Source organism: Canis lupus, chromosome 4 (assembly GCF_048164855.1).
Source record: "Canis lupus baileyi chromosome 4, mCanLup2.hap1, whole genome shotgun sequence".
Classification (NCBI taxonomy): domain Eukaryota; kingdom Metazoa; phylum Chordata; class Mammalia; order Carnivora; family Canidae; genus Canis; species Canis lupus.
The window spans coordinates 31957564-31973693 of record NC_132841.1 but is presented as its reverse complement, the minus strand read 5'-3'; the positions used below and the strand labels follow the sequence as shown (position 1 = coordinate 31973693).

Here is a 16130-nt window from a genome sequence, read left to right as displayed (position 1 = left end):
ATTAAAAGCCTAGAGATGGTGATGTTTAAGGCACACTTAGTTATCACTGAAAAGACAGCTATAATTCTAAAGGAGAACTAACAACTAGAAAGATAGCCCATGTGTACCAGAAGGGGTTTGAACTCTGATCTAAGGATTCTGAATTTTATCCTAGACAATTGAGAGCCACTGAAATTTTTGGAGCAAGAGAGTGGCAACAGGAAGAAAGGTACAGTGTGGAAAGTTTATGTAGTGCTATGTACGAAGAGACTGATAGGCAAGAATGTCCATCAGGTGGCTTTTGATGGTTGATTAATCCAATGCTCTAAGTCCTCTTGTCTCTGTTTTCCTAGCATACCTACCTGTTGCAATTCCAATCTGAATAAATCCAATAGCCTTATCTCCCTGGATTTACACACAGAGTATTAATTTAAAGGTGTTGCCTTGGTATTATATTTACTTAGCATTCTTTCATTATCAGTTTAGCCAATTGTATGCCACCCTAATGATCACCAACCCCTACTGGGCCATCCTATATGCTCCACTGATCACATCATTCTCCTAAACTCATCTTTTATTGTTAAAGTTCCAAAGTTCAGGCCTGAGTCCTAGGCTTTTTCTCTTCTGGCTCCACATCCTTTCTTTTGGAACATTTGCATTCATGCCTCCAGCTTAAATTGTCACCAATGTTAAAAGGACTCACATGTTTATATTTTCAGCAGACTTGTCCTTTATTCTCTAGACTTAACTCTGTAGTTGGGATCTTCAGGTAGGTGTTTCAAAGTTATCCCAAACTCAACCTGTCTGAATGTCAAGTGAGGATTGATAACTGATGCTGCCTCACCCCATTCCTACCCGAAAAACCTTCAGTGGCCTCCTGTATGCCCTTAGCTCAGTGAGTGTTTATGTAGTGTTTGAACCAAAACCCAGGAGTCATCTTGGCCCCTTACTTTCCTTTGCTCTCATATTTGATCTCTTGGCGATCCCTACCACTTCTTATTCCAGGTACCTTCTTTCTTAGCCTTCTCACCTGGCCTGCTTCTATTTCAGCTCAATTTTTACTATCTCAAAAAAGTGTCTTAATGTTCTTAACTATGTCCTTTATCCGTATTTTAAAAATTCACAGAATCAATTTGATTGGCAATTGCAAATTATGTAGACCAAAGGAGAGGACAGCAAGGAAATCACTATCTGGAGATACAGGCTAAGGCATAAGATACAGGCTTAATCCAGAAATGCAAATCTGCCAGGGTTGCTAACACCAGAGACTAGTGAGCAGAGAATATATGGAAAGAAAACAGGAGAGTTCAGGTTTGAACATTGGGGAACATACCCATTTGGATATGGGGCAGACAGAAGGAGAGAATGAAGAGCAGGTTAGGGGCAAGCAAAAGAGTGACCACATGCATTTATTAAACTAATCAAAATTTTACCTAGGTTAAATGGATGACAGCATACCTTTAATTTATTTTTGGTGGCTGCCTAAATATTATTTCTCAACTGAGCTTGTGAAGCAATCAACATGTGGAACCAGTGTCTCTAATGCCAGTTTTACTTTTGAGTAGGTATAGTACTTCAGCTTCACTGTCTATGATCAGATCCTCTTCTACTTTGAAGGGTCATTAACTCTATTTTACAAAAGACAAAATAAGGATGAGAGAAGTTCAGTCATGTGCCCCAGGTCACAAAGGCAATGAGTGATGGGGCAAGAATTAGAACTCAGAACTCCGATCTGTGCAACCTCACTGCCAGCTATGCACCAGTACAGCAGACTCTCAAAGGACGAGACCCACCAAGCACTGCTCCCTGCACCCTCAGTGGTCCTGGGAGTGCCCAAAGTGACACATTCAGGCCAGGCTGAAGTTCTCAAAGCAATGTGATGCTGAATTAGCAGTCAAGGATGCTTGTTCTAGGCAGGTCCTGAAAACAATCCCTTTTTGATAAAAACTGACCATTATGTTTTGGTTTATCATATTAAGATACTGCAACCAATAGGACTGACACCACCCAGTGTAGAGACCCAGCTATAGCCTCATTCTTCTATGACAATGTGGTTTACTGAGAGTGAGATGCAGAAGTCCCAGGTGTTGCAGACGCTTTGAAGGTGCAAGGCACTGAAGCATGATAGGTTTGCAAGGTGCTTATGAGGACTTCAGGGCATGGGGGCCATGGAATGGCAAGAAACGAATCTGACAAACTGATGGGGAGGCTGTGACCTCAGACTCATTACAAAATCAAGTCACTCTCCACCTAAAAGGGAAACCTGGAACTTGGGCATATTTCCCACCAGAGGTGGAATTACAGTGCAGAGAATGAAGCTGAAACTTCAGGGCCCGTTTCTTGCATGATCCCTTGGGAATGCTAGGGGTTGATGGGACATGCAGACTGTTCTGGATGAAGAGGTGAAGCCAGGTTACAAATGGAAACATTCTATGTAAGCATTTTTTAAATACATTGCTTACAAAGATTGCAAAAAGGAGACCTGGATCACCAAATCTCCAGTAACTAGTCGGAATTTCTTTTAATGTTTTAAAATTTGCATTCTTTTCTTAAAAAGGGCCACAGAATTGTATAAGCTTTAGGATCCACAAGGGAAAAGCTTTGTTTTGTGGGTCCTGGGGCTTATGACCTTAAGTTTCTCTTCAGTTTTATAGTGAATATGTTTTTTAATATTATTGCTAGAATATTAATAAATAAGCTGAGGGAAGAAGGTAATGATGGGAGCCACACAGTGGGAGTCTACAGTTTGCAGGAACAATAGGCATTATTTTTTAAAAATATTTACTTATTTGAGAGAGAGAAAGGGCAAGGGACTGGGGGAGGGGCAGAGGGAGAGAATTTTCAAGCAGACTCCTTGCTGAGCATGGAACCCAACATGAAGCTTTATCTCATGACCCATGAGGTCATAACCTGAACCCAAACCAAGAGTCTGATACTCCAATGACCAAGCCACTCAGGCACCCCAGGAACAATAGGTGTTCTATCCCAAATCTCTACAACCATGAATGCCCATTTGGGTACATAAAGAACAGAATCAGAGAGCAAGAATTACCGGATTAACTAATAATGACAAGAATTATTCTATCTTTAACAATTTGTATGCAATCTTGAGCAAAGTGAGTCTATGTGTGTGGTGTGTATGTATGTGTATGTTTATATTGTGTGTGTTTGTATTTAGTGAGTGCATGTGTTTGCTCTGTGTCTGCATTTGTGTGTGTTTATGTGTGTTTGTGCTCTGAGCTATAGAGTGGAGGCTAAGAAGCATATTTGCTGATTTGTGAAAGAAATATAAAGACAGAGAGACATAAACAGATGTGAAAAACCAGAGCAAAGAGATAGAGAAAGGGAGAAATGGCGAATAATGAGAAGCAAGAATGGGAAGAAAGCAGGGACAACAAGGGACACAAGATTTTTTCCAATCACTAGAAGAAAGGTTGTCTTGATGCCTTTGGAAAATAAAGATAGTAACCTAAAAAAATCTTGTGGCCATCCTGACAAAGTGACTCTCAGTCAAGTAATCTTTAATTGGAAAAGTCTCCTCTTGTCACCTCAGCTCCAAAAGGGGAGGGGGGGAGTAAGAAGCCATATGTTCCAATCCTTTGATTCTTGTTTCACATTTTTGATAAATGTGTCTCATAGGGGCCATTTCTGCCAATGGCAAACTTTCTTTATGCTTCAGAATCTGCCTTCCAGCAGTCACATAAAATCTCACCACTACAAATTGCCAGGGAGCTCTGGAGTTCTGAAGTAAATAAACCAGAATTGGTAGGGAGTTGAGATAGCAAAATTAAACTGAAGAGCCAGGAAAATAAAGTACCAAAAGTCCACTCTTTGTTCAACTCAAGGAAATCGTTATCATTAGAAAATTGTACATTACCTCCAAGACAAATAACACTTATTACTGGGAATAATCTCCAAATATCTCAATTTCACAATCACTTTATTATTCCTGATTATTTTTACTGTTATTATCGCTATCATAAATAGCTGACTAGACCAAGTTATTCATTTTCATTTTTATTCATTACTAAATCTCCATAATAACTTCTCCATATTTATATGATGCTGGACTTTCAACCTGCAACATTATGTATCTGGGTCAAGAAGACACATCACTGATTCTAGTAACACCAATACCTGATGTTGTCATGACAATTTACAGGTGGTGGAGAAGAGAAAGGGGAGCTCTGGCCAATTTCTTGAGCACTTGACTTATTTGAATAACAGTTCAGAGATGGGAAACAGCACAGCTTAACCTTTAATTCATGTCCTTCCAGTTCTGGACCCATCACCAACAGCATGATGCTAAACTGCCACGAGATCATAGAGTCTATCTATCGTGTCAAAGTAGACATAGTTTCCAAATTCATAATCTCGACCCTTTAATTATGACAGGATAATTTTACTTCACTCACCCTTAAGCCACCAGAGTTTTTGAGAACACCTGGCATATGAAAGACACTCAGTACTCTCGTATCCTGATTGAATTATTCAGTGGCTAGAAAAGCTTCTGATGGTGGTTCAGTGCTCTTCCAGTATCTAGGCAGAGCATGGGAACTTGGTCTTAAATATCAACTTATAGATATTTCCTGTTTGTTTTAGTCATTCCCAGCAGAAGATACATCAAGATATTAAGACTGCAGTGCTTACAATTTTAAAACTAGTACAAATTTGGCTATGTTCCTATCAAGAAAATGTGCTAACAACATGCAGTCTTATGACCCCTCAGTGAAAATGCAGACTTGACTCATCCAGGTCAACTCTTTATGTCTCTTGATAATCTGACTGATTACAAAATACCAAATATGTCAAAAATCTAGGAATCTAGACATATAATGGAATCAGAACAGTGGAACCACACAATGAAGCACATTAGCCACATCCAGGATCATTTAGCATAGTTATTCTTATCCTCTTGTAGTACCGACAAAGCCAACTATATTATAAACAATTTTGAGTTTCTAGAGAATCTGTTTTTTTTTTTTTTTTTTTTTTTTTTTTAGTCATTCTACAAGAAGTTAGTTTGTTACTAACAAGTGGCTTGCAAATGGAAGTAAAGGCAAGCAGGCACACAAGTCTTAGTAAAGAGAAAGAAAGAGAGAGGAAGGAAGGGAAGAAAGAAGGATGCTAGAAAGAGAGAGGGAAAGAAGGAAAGAAGGAAAGAAAAGAAAAGAAAGAAAGAAAGAAAGAAATAAAGAAAGAAAGAAAGAAAGAAAGAAAGAAAGAAGAGAAAGAAAAAGAAAAAAGGAAGAGAAAGAAAAAGGAAGAGAAAGAAAAAGAAAGAAAGAAAGAAAGAAAGAAGAAAGAAGAAAGAAAGAAAGAAAGAGAAAGAAAGAAAGAAAGAAAGAAAGAAAAAGAAAGAAAGAAAGAAAGAAAGAAAGAAAGAAAGAAAGAAAGAAAGAAAGAAAGAAAGAAAAGAAAGAAAGAAAGAAAAGTTGCTTGGATATTTCACTTCCTTAATTTCTCATAAAGAACTGCAGAGGGAAAAAAAACAAACAAAAAAGATACAAATTTAGGTCCTATACTAATTTTATTAATGTATTCCCATTGCCTAGCAAGTGTCTGCAATTAGTCTGTGTACGTGTACCTATATACATATAAATATTAAATCCCCCAGCATGTCACAACCGTAATGCCACTTAAAGTCCTTCTTGCAATGAGTTAGGACTTGGTTGGACCATTAAGCTTGCCAATGATGCTGAGGTCTGTCTTCCCAAATTCAGAGCAATGTTGAGAAGCAGCCACATGACAGCAGCCTGACCCTGTGCAAGGAGCGAGACTGATGTGGCCCTGCCCAGGTGCCACAGGCCCTTAGTGATACCCTTTTCTCAAGTCTCCCTTTCTAAAACAATTTTGTCTTCTCTTTTGAGATTCTCTCAGGCTCATGAGTTAGACAAAAATGGTGCTTAGGGTTAAAGGATTTTAAGCAGCACACAAAAGAGCCTGTTAGAGCCCATGGACACCGTGGGCTGAGGCGTCCGCTGCTAAGAAATCTAAGCCACAGCTGGAAAGCAACTTTAGCATCAGATCATTGGTCCTGCTCCTTGTGTGTGTGTGTGTGGTGGGGGGGGGGGGACAGCATTCTTCATGTCTGCCATGGACCTGAGGCATTAAAGGGCCACTTCTGGGCTGTGTTTATACTTAAAACTTTGATATTGCCCCAGGGCTGGTGCATGTTTTTGTAGAAAGACAAAAATCTCTGCGTGCCATAAAGGAAGGAGTTGGCCATGAGAAGTCTGCCAACTTCCTTTGGGCCTTAGGCTATGCTTTGACCACTCCTGAGTTCACAGGATTGCAGTCCCTCTTTTCCATGTCAGCGCTGGAACCCAAGGTGAGGAGACTGGACAGAGAGGCAGGCGCACTCTGCTCTGGACTCCAGTCTTCTGAGCACAGAACTCTGCTGCTTTTTACTTAAATCTGGCACTGTTGAACCTCCCACCAATGTAAAAAATGTCTGCCTAGAGTAACTGTTGCATAAAAGTTTTATATGATTTACAAGAGCCTCACTAAACTGTGCATTTATTATGTATTGTACATTTGTTAAGCCAATCCACAAATATATATTAGCATATTCAAGCGAAGAAAAAGGATGAGTGTATGGCTTGAGTATTGAGAATAAGATGTGGTGTAATTGGCCTCTGGAAAAGCAAACTGAGTTAACAGGAAGCCACTGATGGGTTTTAATGGTCCAGAGTGAAAGGCGATGGCTTGAGGTACACATCAGATGTGTAGTTTGAAAAGAAGTAGAGAGATGATCAAAAGGATTAAACAAATGGCAATACCACGTTGGAAATTATCCAGCGTCAGTCCATCAAATTATAAATGGTAACTCTGGCTATTATGGTGGAAACAAAGATAAAAGGAAATGGATAGATCTGACAGGAAGGCAAATTTTACAAATGCCAAATAAGTAGCATCGGAGAAGAGGCTCGGGCTTTTGGCCTATTGAGGTTGATGGGGACAGTGTGCTACTCTGAGAGGTGAACAATGGAAGAGAAGCACCTTAAATGGGGTAATTGGGATGTCGGTTATCAAAAGGTTGAATTTAACGTGCTAATGAGACACTCAAGGGAAGAAGTGATGAAAGGCTAGACCGTATGGGAGAGTTTGAGCTCTAGGTAAAAATTTTGGACATCTTGGGCACATCAGTGCTAAAAGAATATCAAGGAGAACTCAACATGTGATGGCAAGAGAAGAAGCAGCTGAGCTTGCAGATATGATCACAAAGAAGTACCAGGCAGTAGGATGAAAGCCAGCAGGGTGCAACAGCAGTGATGCCCAGAGGAAAAGAAAGTTACAACAGACAGAGGGTCAAATATCACTGAGGTTTCAAGTGAGATGAGCGCCCAAACATGGCCTTTATTCTCTGGTATGGAATACCAAAGGCACCAACACATTGTCTTGATGGACTCAGAAATCGAAGAGAGAGAAGGAAAAAGAAAATGAAAATTTGGGGGCCACGGCCTGGGATACAAAAGAAGGAATCAAGGAACTAGAGGTGCTCACTAAGGTTAATAAAAGCAGATCAGGGCAGGTGTAATTGCAAAAGTCAGTCAGGAGAAGATGAGGTTCCCCGAGAGCAGAGCAGCTGAATTAGGATGGAGGTAACAATCTGGTCCAGGGTGTGACGATGCAAGTGGGTGGATACGATGGGAGAGAGGAAAAAGCAAAACAGCTCTTGGAGATGAGTCTGTCAAGGCCATGGTGTAGAATCCAAGTAACAGCAACATTTTAATAAAATATTGGGTGTGAAATACCCATTTTAATAAAATAGTGGGTGTGAAAACCCTTCTGTTGACAATAATCAGGACAGGGTTAATTGTGCTTTATTGTATCTCAAAGGAGACTATTTTGTTCTTTAAGGACTGAAGATGCAAATGCTGTTGAAAGCCAGTGGGTTAAGCAGCAGGACACCAAACCCACTTTCAGACAGCAGGGTGCATAGGGGAAGAACACGAAAACCTCATGAACATAGAAACCTTCTCTGGAGAAAGACAGTGGGCAGTGCAGTCAGGTTTTAGGAAGGCAGGGAGGTGGAGCAACATTGAGGGGAAACCATAGCTGAGAATGGGGGCGGAAGGTACCTGTGAAACATGGAGACACTGTTCCAGGCCTCCTAGCACATGCCTTTGGGAGAAAGAAAAGGGAGTGGAGGTCAAGGAGAGCAGTTAGAAACTACGGCTCAGGCTGTGGAGGACTGATGCAAACGGGGGCATGCTCCAAACACACCGAGCATTCTGCTATAAAAAATGAATAGAGAGAACAGGTTGTGTGAGTCTCAGGTGCCTCTGCACCTCAGGGCTTTGGCGCCCTTGGCAGCAGGTTCTGACCATGGCTGGTGTCTTCACCACCGTGGGAAGAAAGCACAGGGATGCGCTGGGGCAGCTCCGGGGTGATGGTCCCCCCTTGAGACCACTGCTTACACATGCCCATCACGTCCTCTGTTGAGAAGCTGGGCAAGTTATGGAAGAGATTATATCAAACTTTATGAGTTCCTGGGCCCCCTGAAGACCATCCATCCATAAACCCCAACTTAATTACCACAGTCCACCTTATTACGGCTAAACCCCAAGCTGTTTAACTTTGTTGCTAATATGCTCACTTTAAATAGCTTGTGCCTAGTGGGCTTGGGACACATTCCCAGCAATAATTAATCTGGATGAAACCAATCCTCCTTTCCATTAATTAAGGAATGCCTTGTCCCCCCAAATTAAAAGAAAATCTTCATTAGCAAATTGTTACTAATCCACTACTGATGAAAAAGCAAGCTTGGGAGTGTGTATCTCAAACGTTTCATAGGTTATTGGATTTACTGGCAGGTGGTGTTTTATTTATTTATTTCTTTAAATCATCTGGTATTTAAAGGGACTGATGGCTAGGATGAGACTACACAACGGAGAGGTGGCAACGCAGAGAATAATGACAAAAACGTTCTGACGTTATCATTTATAGCACTTAGTAGCCCAAAGACTGAAGCAGCACCAGTACGATTGTTTTCCTGCGATGACATATATAATGGCCAGAAAACACTCATTTAGAAGTATGGCTGTAAGTTAAGGGGTCAGAGAACAGTGGAGTGGAGCACACCCCATGTGGCAGTGCAGCCTGGGGCATTGCAGCCCCACCACAGCACTGGGGCGGCAGGTAGCAGGCATCCCGTGGGTCAGAACAAGGGCAACCGGTCGATGACCTGAGCTTCCATGGAAGGTTTCCATTCACTGAGGTCAGTGACCTCGGAGGTCAGTTGGCTTGGATGTGTGTCCCGGTCCCAGGAAGCCTTCTCACCATTGATTTTCCAAAGTCCAGATCTGGGTGCGGAAGGCTTGCTATAAACATATCCATTCCTGGTGGCCGACCTGGAGCACGCAATGGACAGACTGCCTCCTCAGGTGACCTCACCCAGACCCCGCAATGCTAATGTCTGTGGTGACAGTGCCACTGTCCTCCTCTGGCAAGAAAGCTCTCCCTAAAGCTGCAAGCCCACGACAAGCTGCTGACATCCCCAGAGGTCTCCCTGGGTTTTCAGAGTCAGCAGATGCCCTCTTGCCCACGGTTAATGGACTGAGATGGACCAGCTGAGCACTCAGAGCTTCCTTTCATCCTCTGCCAACTCCTGCTAAGACATGAGACCTGGATGTGGGCCTGGGGGACTCAGACCCTGAGAGCTTACTGGTTTCCCTCACACCCCTGCTCCCCACAGCCCTTTCTGGGTTCATACTCTACACCATGGCTTTTTCTGTTCTTCTCCCACCAAAATTTCAATCCTCGTTGACTCTTGCACCTCAACACCTGGCATCCCCAGTGACAGATGGACTCGAACACACCTCAGTCCCTGCTCAGGCTCATTCCCTGCTCAGGCTCCCTCGTCCCCATCCTAGTAGGACAGGGGAAACCTTCCCCATTCATGCGCTGGGTGATGATTTTGCTCCAGTTCATTGTCTCTTGGAATCTCAATTTTTATTTTTATTTTTTTAAGATTTACTTATTAGAGAGAGAGAAAGACAGACAGAGAGAGAAACCAGGGAGGGGGTAGGAGAGAGAAAATCCTGAAGCAGACTCCCCACTGAGCACAGGGTTCCATGTAGGGCTTGACTCCAGTACCCTGAGATCATGACCTGAGCCAAAATCAAGAGTCAGCTGCTTAACCGATAGAGCCACCCAGGCACCCCAGGAAACTCAGTTTTTAATTGGGATAGTTGTTCCTATCTCATTAGAGATGGCTAGTTATCTATCCAATATCCTCCCCTCCCCTTTGGTAAGAGAACATGATATTCCATTTGGAACGGCAATGAGCACAACTAAGAAATTACAGATAGAAGTTGTGACATGGGGCTTCAAGAAAAGCTTTCCTCACCCCATCTTAGACTTTCATTCCTCCTCTCTGAGATGCAGATGGGATAGCTGGAGCTTTAATAGCTGTCTTGTGACCTTGAGGGTGGAAGCCATGTGCTAGAGAGGGCAAGGCATAAAGTTTAAAGGTATTTGTGACCTCAGTGACTTTATGGAGCTCTCATAGTGCTCTGGACTCTCATCTCAGGTCCTTCTGTGGTCTGTAAATAAGAAGGAAACACATCTCTAGCCTGCCTAACATCTCTGGTCAAGTTACAAGTATCTAAATAATATGTTTCCCACCAGTGATGGGATAAGCTTAAACTCGTGAGCATATATGAAGACTCTAAGGTAGTGGTGGGGACATTGGCTCTCTGCACATGTCCGTTTCCTTGTCCTGTACTTTTTGGTGGGCTTTTCTGAATCCTTATGTAGCCATTTGAACTGTGACTGACTCTGTCTCTGATAATAAGAGTTGAAGCTGTTCCCATGAGTGGTTTTGAGACTAATGCCTTGATAATTTCAAGGACTGGCTTTGTGTTTGTGGGTCTTTTAGACGTTAGGATACCCCAGGCCTCCTCTTAATTTTAAGTACAATCTGTGAAGTGGCTCATGTGTATTTGTGAATTTAAAAAAATGTCTTTTAGAGCCTTGCTGGTGGCTTTCAAAGTTTTCTAAAGCAGAGCATGATTATGTCTGATGGACAACCAACCATCAGCCTGCAGGGTACCCCTTGCTACCCCTCACCCCACTTTATGTGTTCCTTTGCATTCACATATCAAAGTCGCTTCAAAAAAATAATAAAAGAGATGAAAGAAAAGAGAAGAGGCAGCCATGGCAGCTCAGAATGCAGGTCTATTATTTTAGAAACAGAACTATGTAGGTACAGTAAGTACGACATCAATATTGCCAGTGACATCAGCCACATTTGGCTTTGTGCTCTCTTCCCTGGCTTTTAAGAGCCTGATGTAATAAGGGTGTGGCAAAGAGGGGGTGTTTATGCTCCAAATATTCCACAAAATGTCACCTCAGCAGATGGAAAAACTAGCCCCAATTGCTGGTGAACCTTCTGTACATCTGTGCATGTTAGTTCAGAGGCATACAGCTTCAGTGACCCGGGGGTTCCTGTTTCATGCTCTTATTTGGATCACCTCTTCTTGCTTCTTATTGCAGACAGGCATTTAGTGAGTGTACGTGGACTGGTTGGGGTTGCAGTTTATTCATTTCCATACCACTTCAATAGGCCACTGTGACTCTCTCTCAGACCTGCATTCCTAAATACACCAGGTACAATGGCCCGAACTCTGGATAGAGACTTAAAATTATTGAACCCCTGTCCAACACACCCACACCTACCCTCCACACACACACATACCCAGAGTTGTGTAAGTTGTGAAGATCCTTCTTCCTATAACTCCTAGAATTGTCTGAGTACAATTAAAGGTAAACAGAATTGCCAGCTGAATCAAATGCAAAATTTTTCATAGAGCTGCTGCTACTGCTTGCCCAGTGATTGTTGCTGTGCCCTGGAGATCCCCAGATAAATCTGACATGGTCCTTGTTCTCTTTTTTTTTTTTTTTCAGTGGGCACAAACATTTTATTCCATACGCACCTCCCGCCGGCCACCCTGCCTCACTGCTGCGCAGGCAGCCCCTCCAGCTCTGGCCCGCTGTCCTCACTCAGCAGCTCCTCGCACTCCTCGCTCAGCTCTTCCTCATACCCTGGGCTTGCCTCATCCTCGCTGGACACAAACTCCAGCTCCTCACTCAGCAGCTCGCCCTGGCCCCGGCTACAGCCTTCACTCGGCTCATCTTCACTATAGATATCAAGCTCCTCGACAGAGATCACATCCAAAACCTCGCTGTTCTCTTCGCTCTGGGAGTCTTCGGCCGAGTCCTCAAACCCGGGGTCCAAGTCCTCACTCGCCACCTCCTCGAACCCCCCCGCAGGCTGTACCGTGACTTCATACATGTAGTAGCCGTGGAGAAGCTTCTTTTCCTGTGTGGAAATCCTTAGAGCCTGAAAATGGAAGTCCCCTAGAACACCAAAGAAGTCAAAGGAAAACGGGTCCCTTCCACCAAAAAATTCCCTGAAGACATCATCTGGGTTACGGAATGTGAAGCCAAACTCAAATGGAGTGTCAAAATGAAGTCCACCTCCACCTCCACCATTTAGTCCTTCTTTGCCGTATCTGTCATAGATGTCCCGTTTTTTTGCATCTGATAACACCTCATACGCCTCAGCTACTTGCTTGAATTTCCTCTCTGCTTCTTCTTTATTTTCAGGGTTTTTATCTGGATGCCACTTTAGGGCCAGTTTCCGGTACGCCTTTTTAATATCTTCAGCTGAGGCATGTCTCTGCACGCCTAGAACTTCATAGTAATCCACCATGTTTCAACAGGCTGTTGGAGTGAGTCCCAGGACAGGGAGCCGGCGGCGGGCAGGAGGCGCGGCGGGGCGGCGGCCCGGGTCCCCTCCGCTCCGGCACAGCGGCGCTGGCAGCGGCGGCGGCGGCTCCTCGCGCTTTCCTTTCCTGGTCCTTGTTCTCAAGATGCTTCTAGTCCTGGTATCCCAGAGGAACCATTTCCCTGACTAAGATGGTGTGCTGTAATGCTAGGTAAAGATATGGCCTAAAATTCTTCCTTCATTTTATAGCATTGAAATGTTGGGCAATTCATTTACTCTTTATGATGTTCTGCTTTCTTGTTTGCAAAAAAGAGCTAATCATGAAGATTAAATGAGAATATGAAAATACAGACATACACATATCTACCTAAATATGTATATGTGTTTGTATCCTCACTTAATATCTATCTATATATTTGTTTATATATAATGTTCAAAATATATATTTTATAATATAGATTTATTTATATGAATGTTTTCTAAGAATATATTATATATATATATATATAAATGGGAATATATATAGGTAATATAGATAGTGTGGATATCATATATATAGTGTGTGTATATATATATATGTATATATATATAGTACCTAATAAGCAGAAAGGCATGTAATTATTTTATTTTATTTTATTTTATTTTATTTTATTTTATTTTATTTTATTTTATTTTATTTTATTTTATTTTATTTTATTTTTTTAGGTATGCAATAACTTTAAAACCTACCCCTGTCAAATGGCACAATAATAGGCAGATAAATGAATCAAAATAACTCAAAATGCATCTCCCTTTCTCTCTCTCCATACACACACAGGTGTGTATTCTATATATATAATATCCCCCATATAAAAAAAATTTTTTAAAAGATTTTATTTATTTATTCATGAGAGACACACAGAGAGAAAGGCAGAGACACAGGCAGAGGGAGAAGCAGGCTCCATGCAGGGAGCCTAACATGGGACTTGATCCTGGACCTGGGATCATGCCCTAAGCTAAAGTCAACCACTGAGCCACCCATGGATTCCTAAAAACATCTTTGAATAAAAAAATTATCTTTTAACATTTTTATCTAGCTTTAATTGACATAAAATAAACTAGAATACAAAATTTGGTAAGTTTTGATATATGCATACACCCCTGAAACCACTGACCACAATCTGGGTATAAAAGTATGTGTTGGTCTCAAGAGTTTCAAAGTGTCTCTTTATAATGCTTCCCTCTCATCCCTCCCCAGCCACTCCTCCTCAGGGAACCACTTATCTACTGTCTGTTATTACAGATTAGATCACATTTCCTAGCATTCTGTCTGAATGGAACCATTCAGTATAAACTCTTTCTCTGGCTTTTTTCAGTATAATATTTCAAGATCAGTTCCTGCTGTACTGGTGATCAAAGCTGCTGTGAATATTCATGACAAGTCTTTGTACGGACATATACTTTAATAACTCTCAAGTAAATACCTATGAGGCCATAAGTATATATTTAACATTTTAATAAACAGCTAACGTTTACAAAGTTGTTGTGCTGTTTTATACTCCCTCCAGGGCATATGAGAGTCTATCCACATCTTGGCCAACACTTAATATTGGTCATGTAAAAAAAAAAAATCTTTTAGTCATTCTAATAGTATATCATTGTATTTTTAATTTGTATATACCTGATGATTACTGATGCTGGGCATCTTTTTATGTGTTTACTTACTAGCTATCTATCTTCTTCGGTGAAAACTGCATTACAATCTCTTGTCCACTTGTTAAATTGGGGTGCTCATTGACTTATTATTTAACTTTGAGGTTTTAAATACGTGTATGTATATTTATAAATATAAAATATATACAAATATTGTCTTGGATACAATCTGAGGTCATCTTTTCATTATTTTAACAGTGTCTTTCTATTCATTCATTTAGTTTCACATAGTAAGGCCCAGTTGTTCCAGTACCTTTTGATGAAAACACTAACCCTTCTCACTCAATTGACGTCATATCTTTTTCAAAAAACAAAAAACCCAGATGTTAGTACATGTGGGCTATGTCTTGTATTCCATTTATCTATATATTTATCTTTTTGCTAATATTCTCCTTTTATTTCTATACCTTTGCAATAAGACAAAATCAGGTACTATTAGTCTTCTATGTTTTTTTAAGATTGTTTTGGCTACTTATGATCCTTGCATTTCCTTCAGTTTTTTTAGAATCAGTCTGTCATTTTTACAAAAAAAAAAAAAGCCTGCTGAAACTGTAATTGTCATTTTATTGGTAGATTTTGGGAAAAATAAAATTCAACAATACTGACTCTTCCAACCTCTAAAAATATTCTCTCTCTTATTTACTTATGGTATCCATAATTGTTCTCACAATATTTGTACTTCCTAGTATGCAGGTCTTGCGTATATTTTGTTAAATTTATTTCTAATATTGCATATTTTTATTCTATTTGAATAGTACCACTTTCTAGCTTCAATTTGCAATTATTTATTGCTAATGTACAGAAATATAAGTAAATTTTGTGTATTGATCTTGCATTATGCAACTTTGCTAAACTCACTTATTACTCCTAGTGGTTTTTATATGTATGTTTATTACATCAGGTTTTCTCCATAGATGATGATCTTATAGGCAAAAAAAATAATTTTACTTTTTTCTTTCCAATGTGAATGGCTATTATTTCTTTTTCTTGCCTGACTGCACTGTCTAGAACCTCCAGTACAATTCTGAAAAGACATGGTAAGAGTGGACATTCATATTTTAGTTCTAATTTTAGGGGAATATCATCTAATATTGTACCATCAAATATGATATTACCCGTAGATTTTTCATAGATGCCACTAACTAGTAAAGTCCCTTCTATTTCTACATTGCTAAGAGTTTTTATCAATAATGGTTTCCGGATTTTGTCAAATGAGTTTTCTTCATGCATTGAAATGGTTTTATATCTTCTCCCTCATTTTTAGTTACTTAACACAGTAAATTACAATGATTGATTTTCAAATATTAAACCAATCCTGCACCCCTGAGGTAACACCATTTGATCCTGATGCAACATCCTGCTTATATACAGTATGTTTGGATCAAACTCTCTAAAAAATATTTTTTAAGAATTTTTAGATTAATGTTCATGGGGGATGTTGGTTCATGGTATCCTTTTCTTATGAAGTCTTAGTATGACTTTGGTATCAGGGTAATGCTGGACCCATAGAATGAGTTAGAAAATATCCCCATTTTATGCTGGATCAGATGGACTTCACAGATGTATTCAGAGATCCCATCCTAAAGCAACAGAATATGCATTCTTCTCAAGTGCGCATGGAGCATTCTGCAGAACAAATCATGTACTGGGTCACAAATCAGTTCTCAACTGATACCAAAACACTAGAATCATTCCCTGTACATTTTCAGATCATCATGCTTTG

At 40.7% G+C, this 16130-nt stretch overlaps 2 protein-coding genes across 8 annotated transcripts in view; both read right to left on the bottom strand.

Annotated features, from left to right (window-relative positions):
- Positions 1–16130, bottom strand: part of NRG3 (neuregulin 3) — a 1035395-nt gene that overhangs the window by 292129 nt on the left and 727136 nt on the right. The gene's annotated exons all lie outside the window — the stretch shown is intronic.
- LOC140631535 (dnaJ homolog subfamily B member 2-like) lies at positions 11927–12836 on the bottom strand. Its single transcript, XM_072822864.1, has one exon. It carries the CDS (start codon positions 12698–12700, stop codon positions 11942–11944), a length of 759 nt encoding a protein of 252 aa, XP_072678965.1. The 5' UTR covers positions 12701–12836; the 3' UTR covers positions 11927–11941.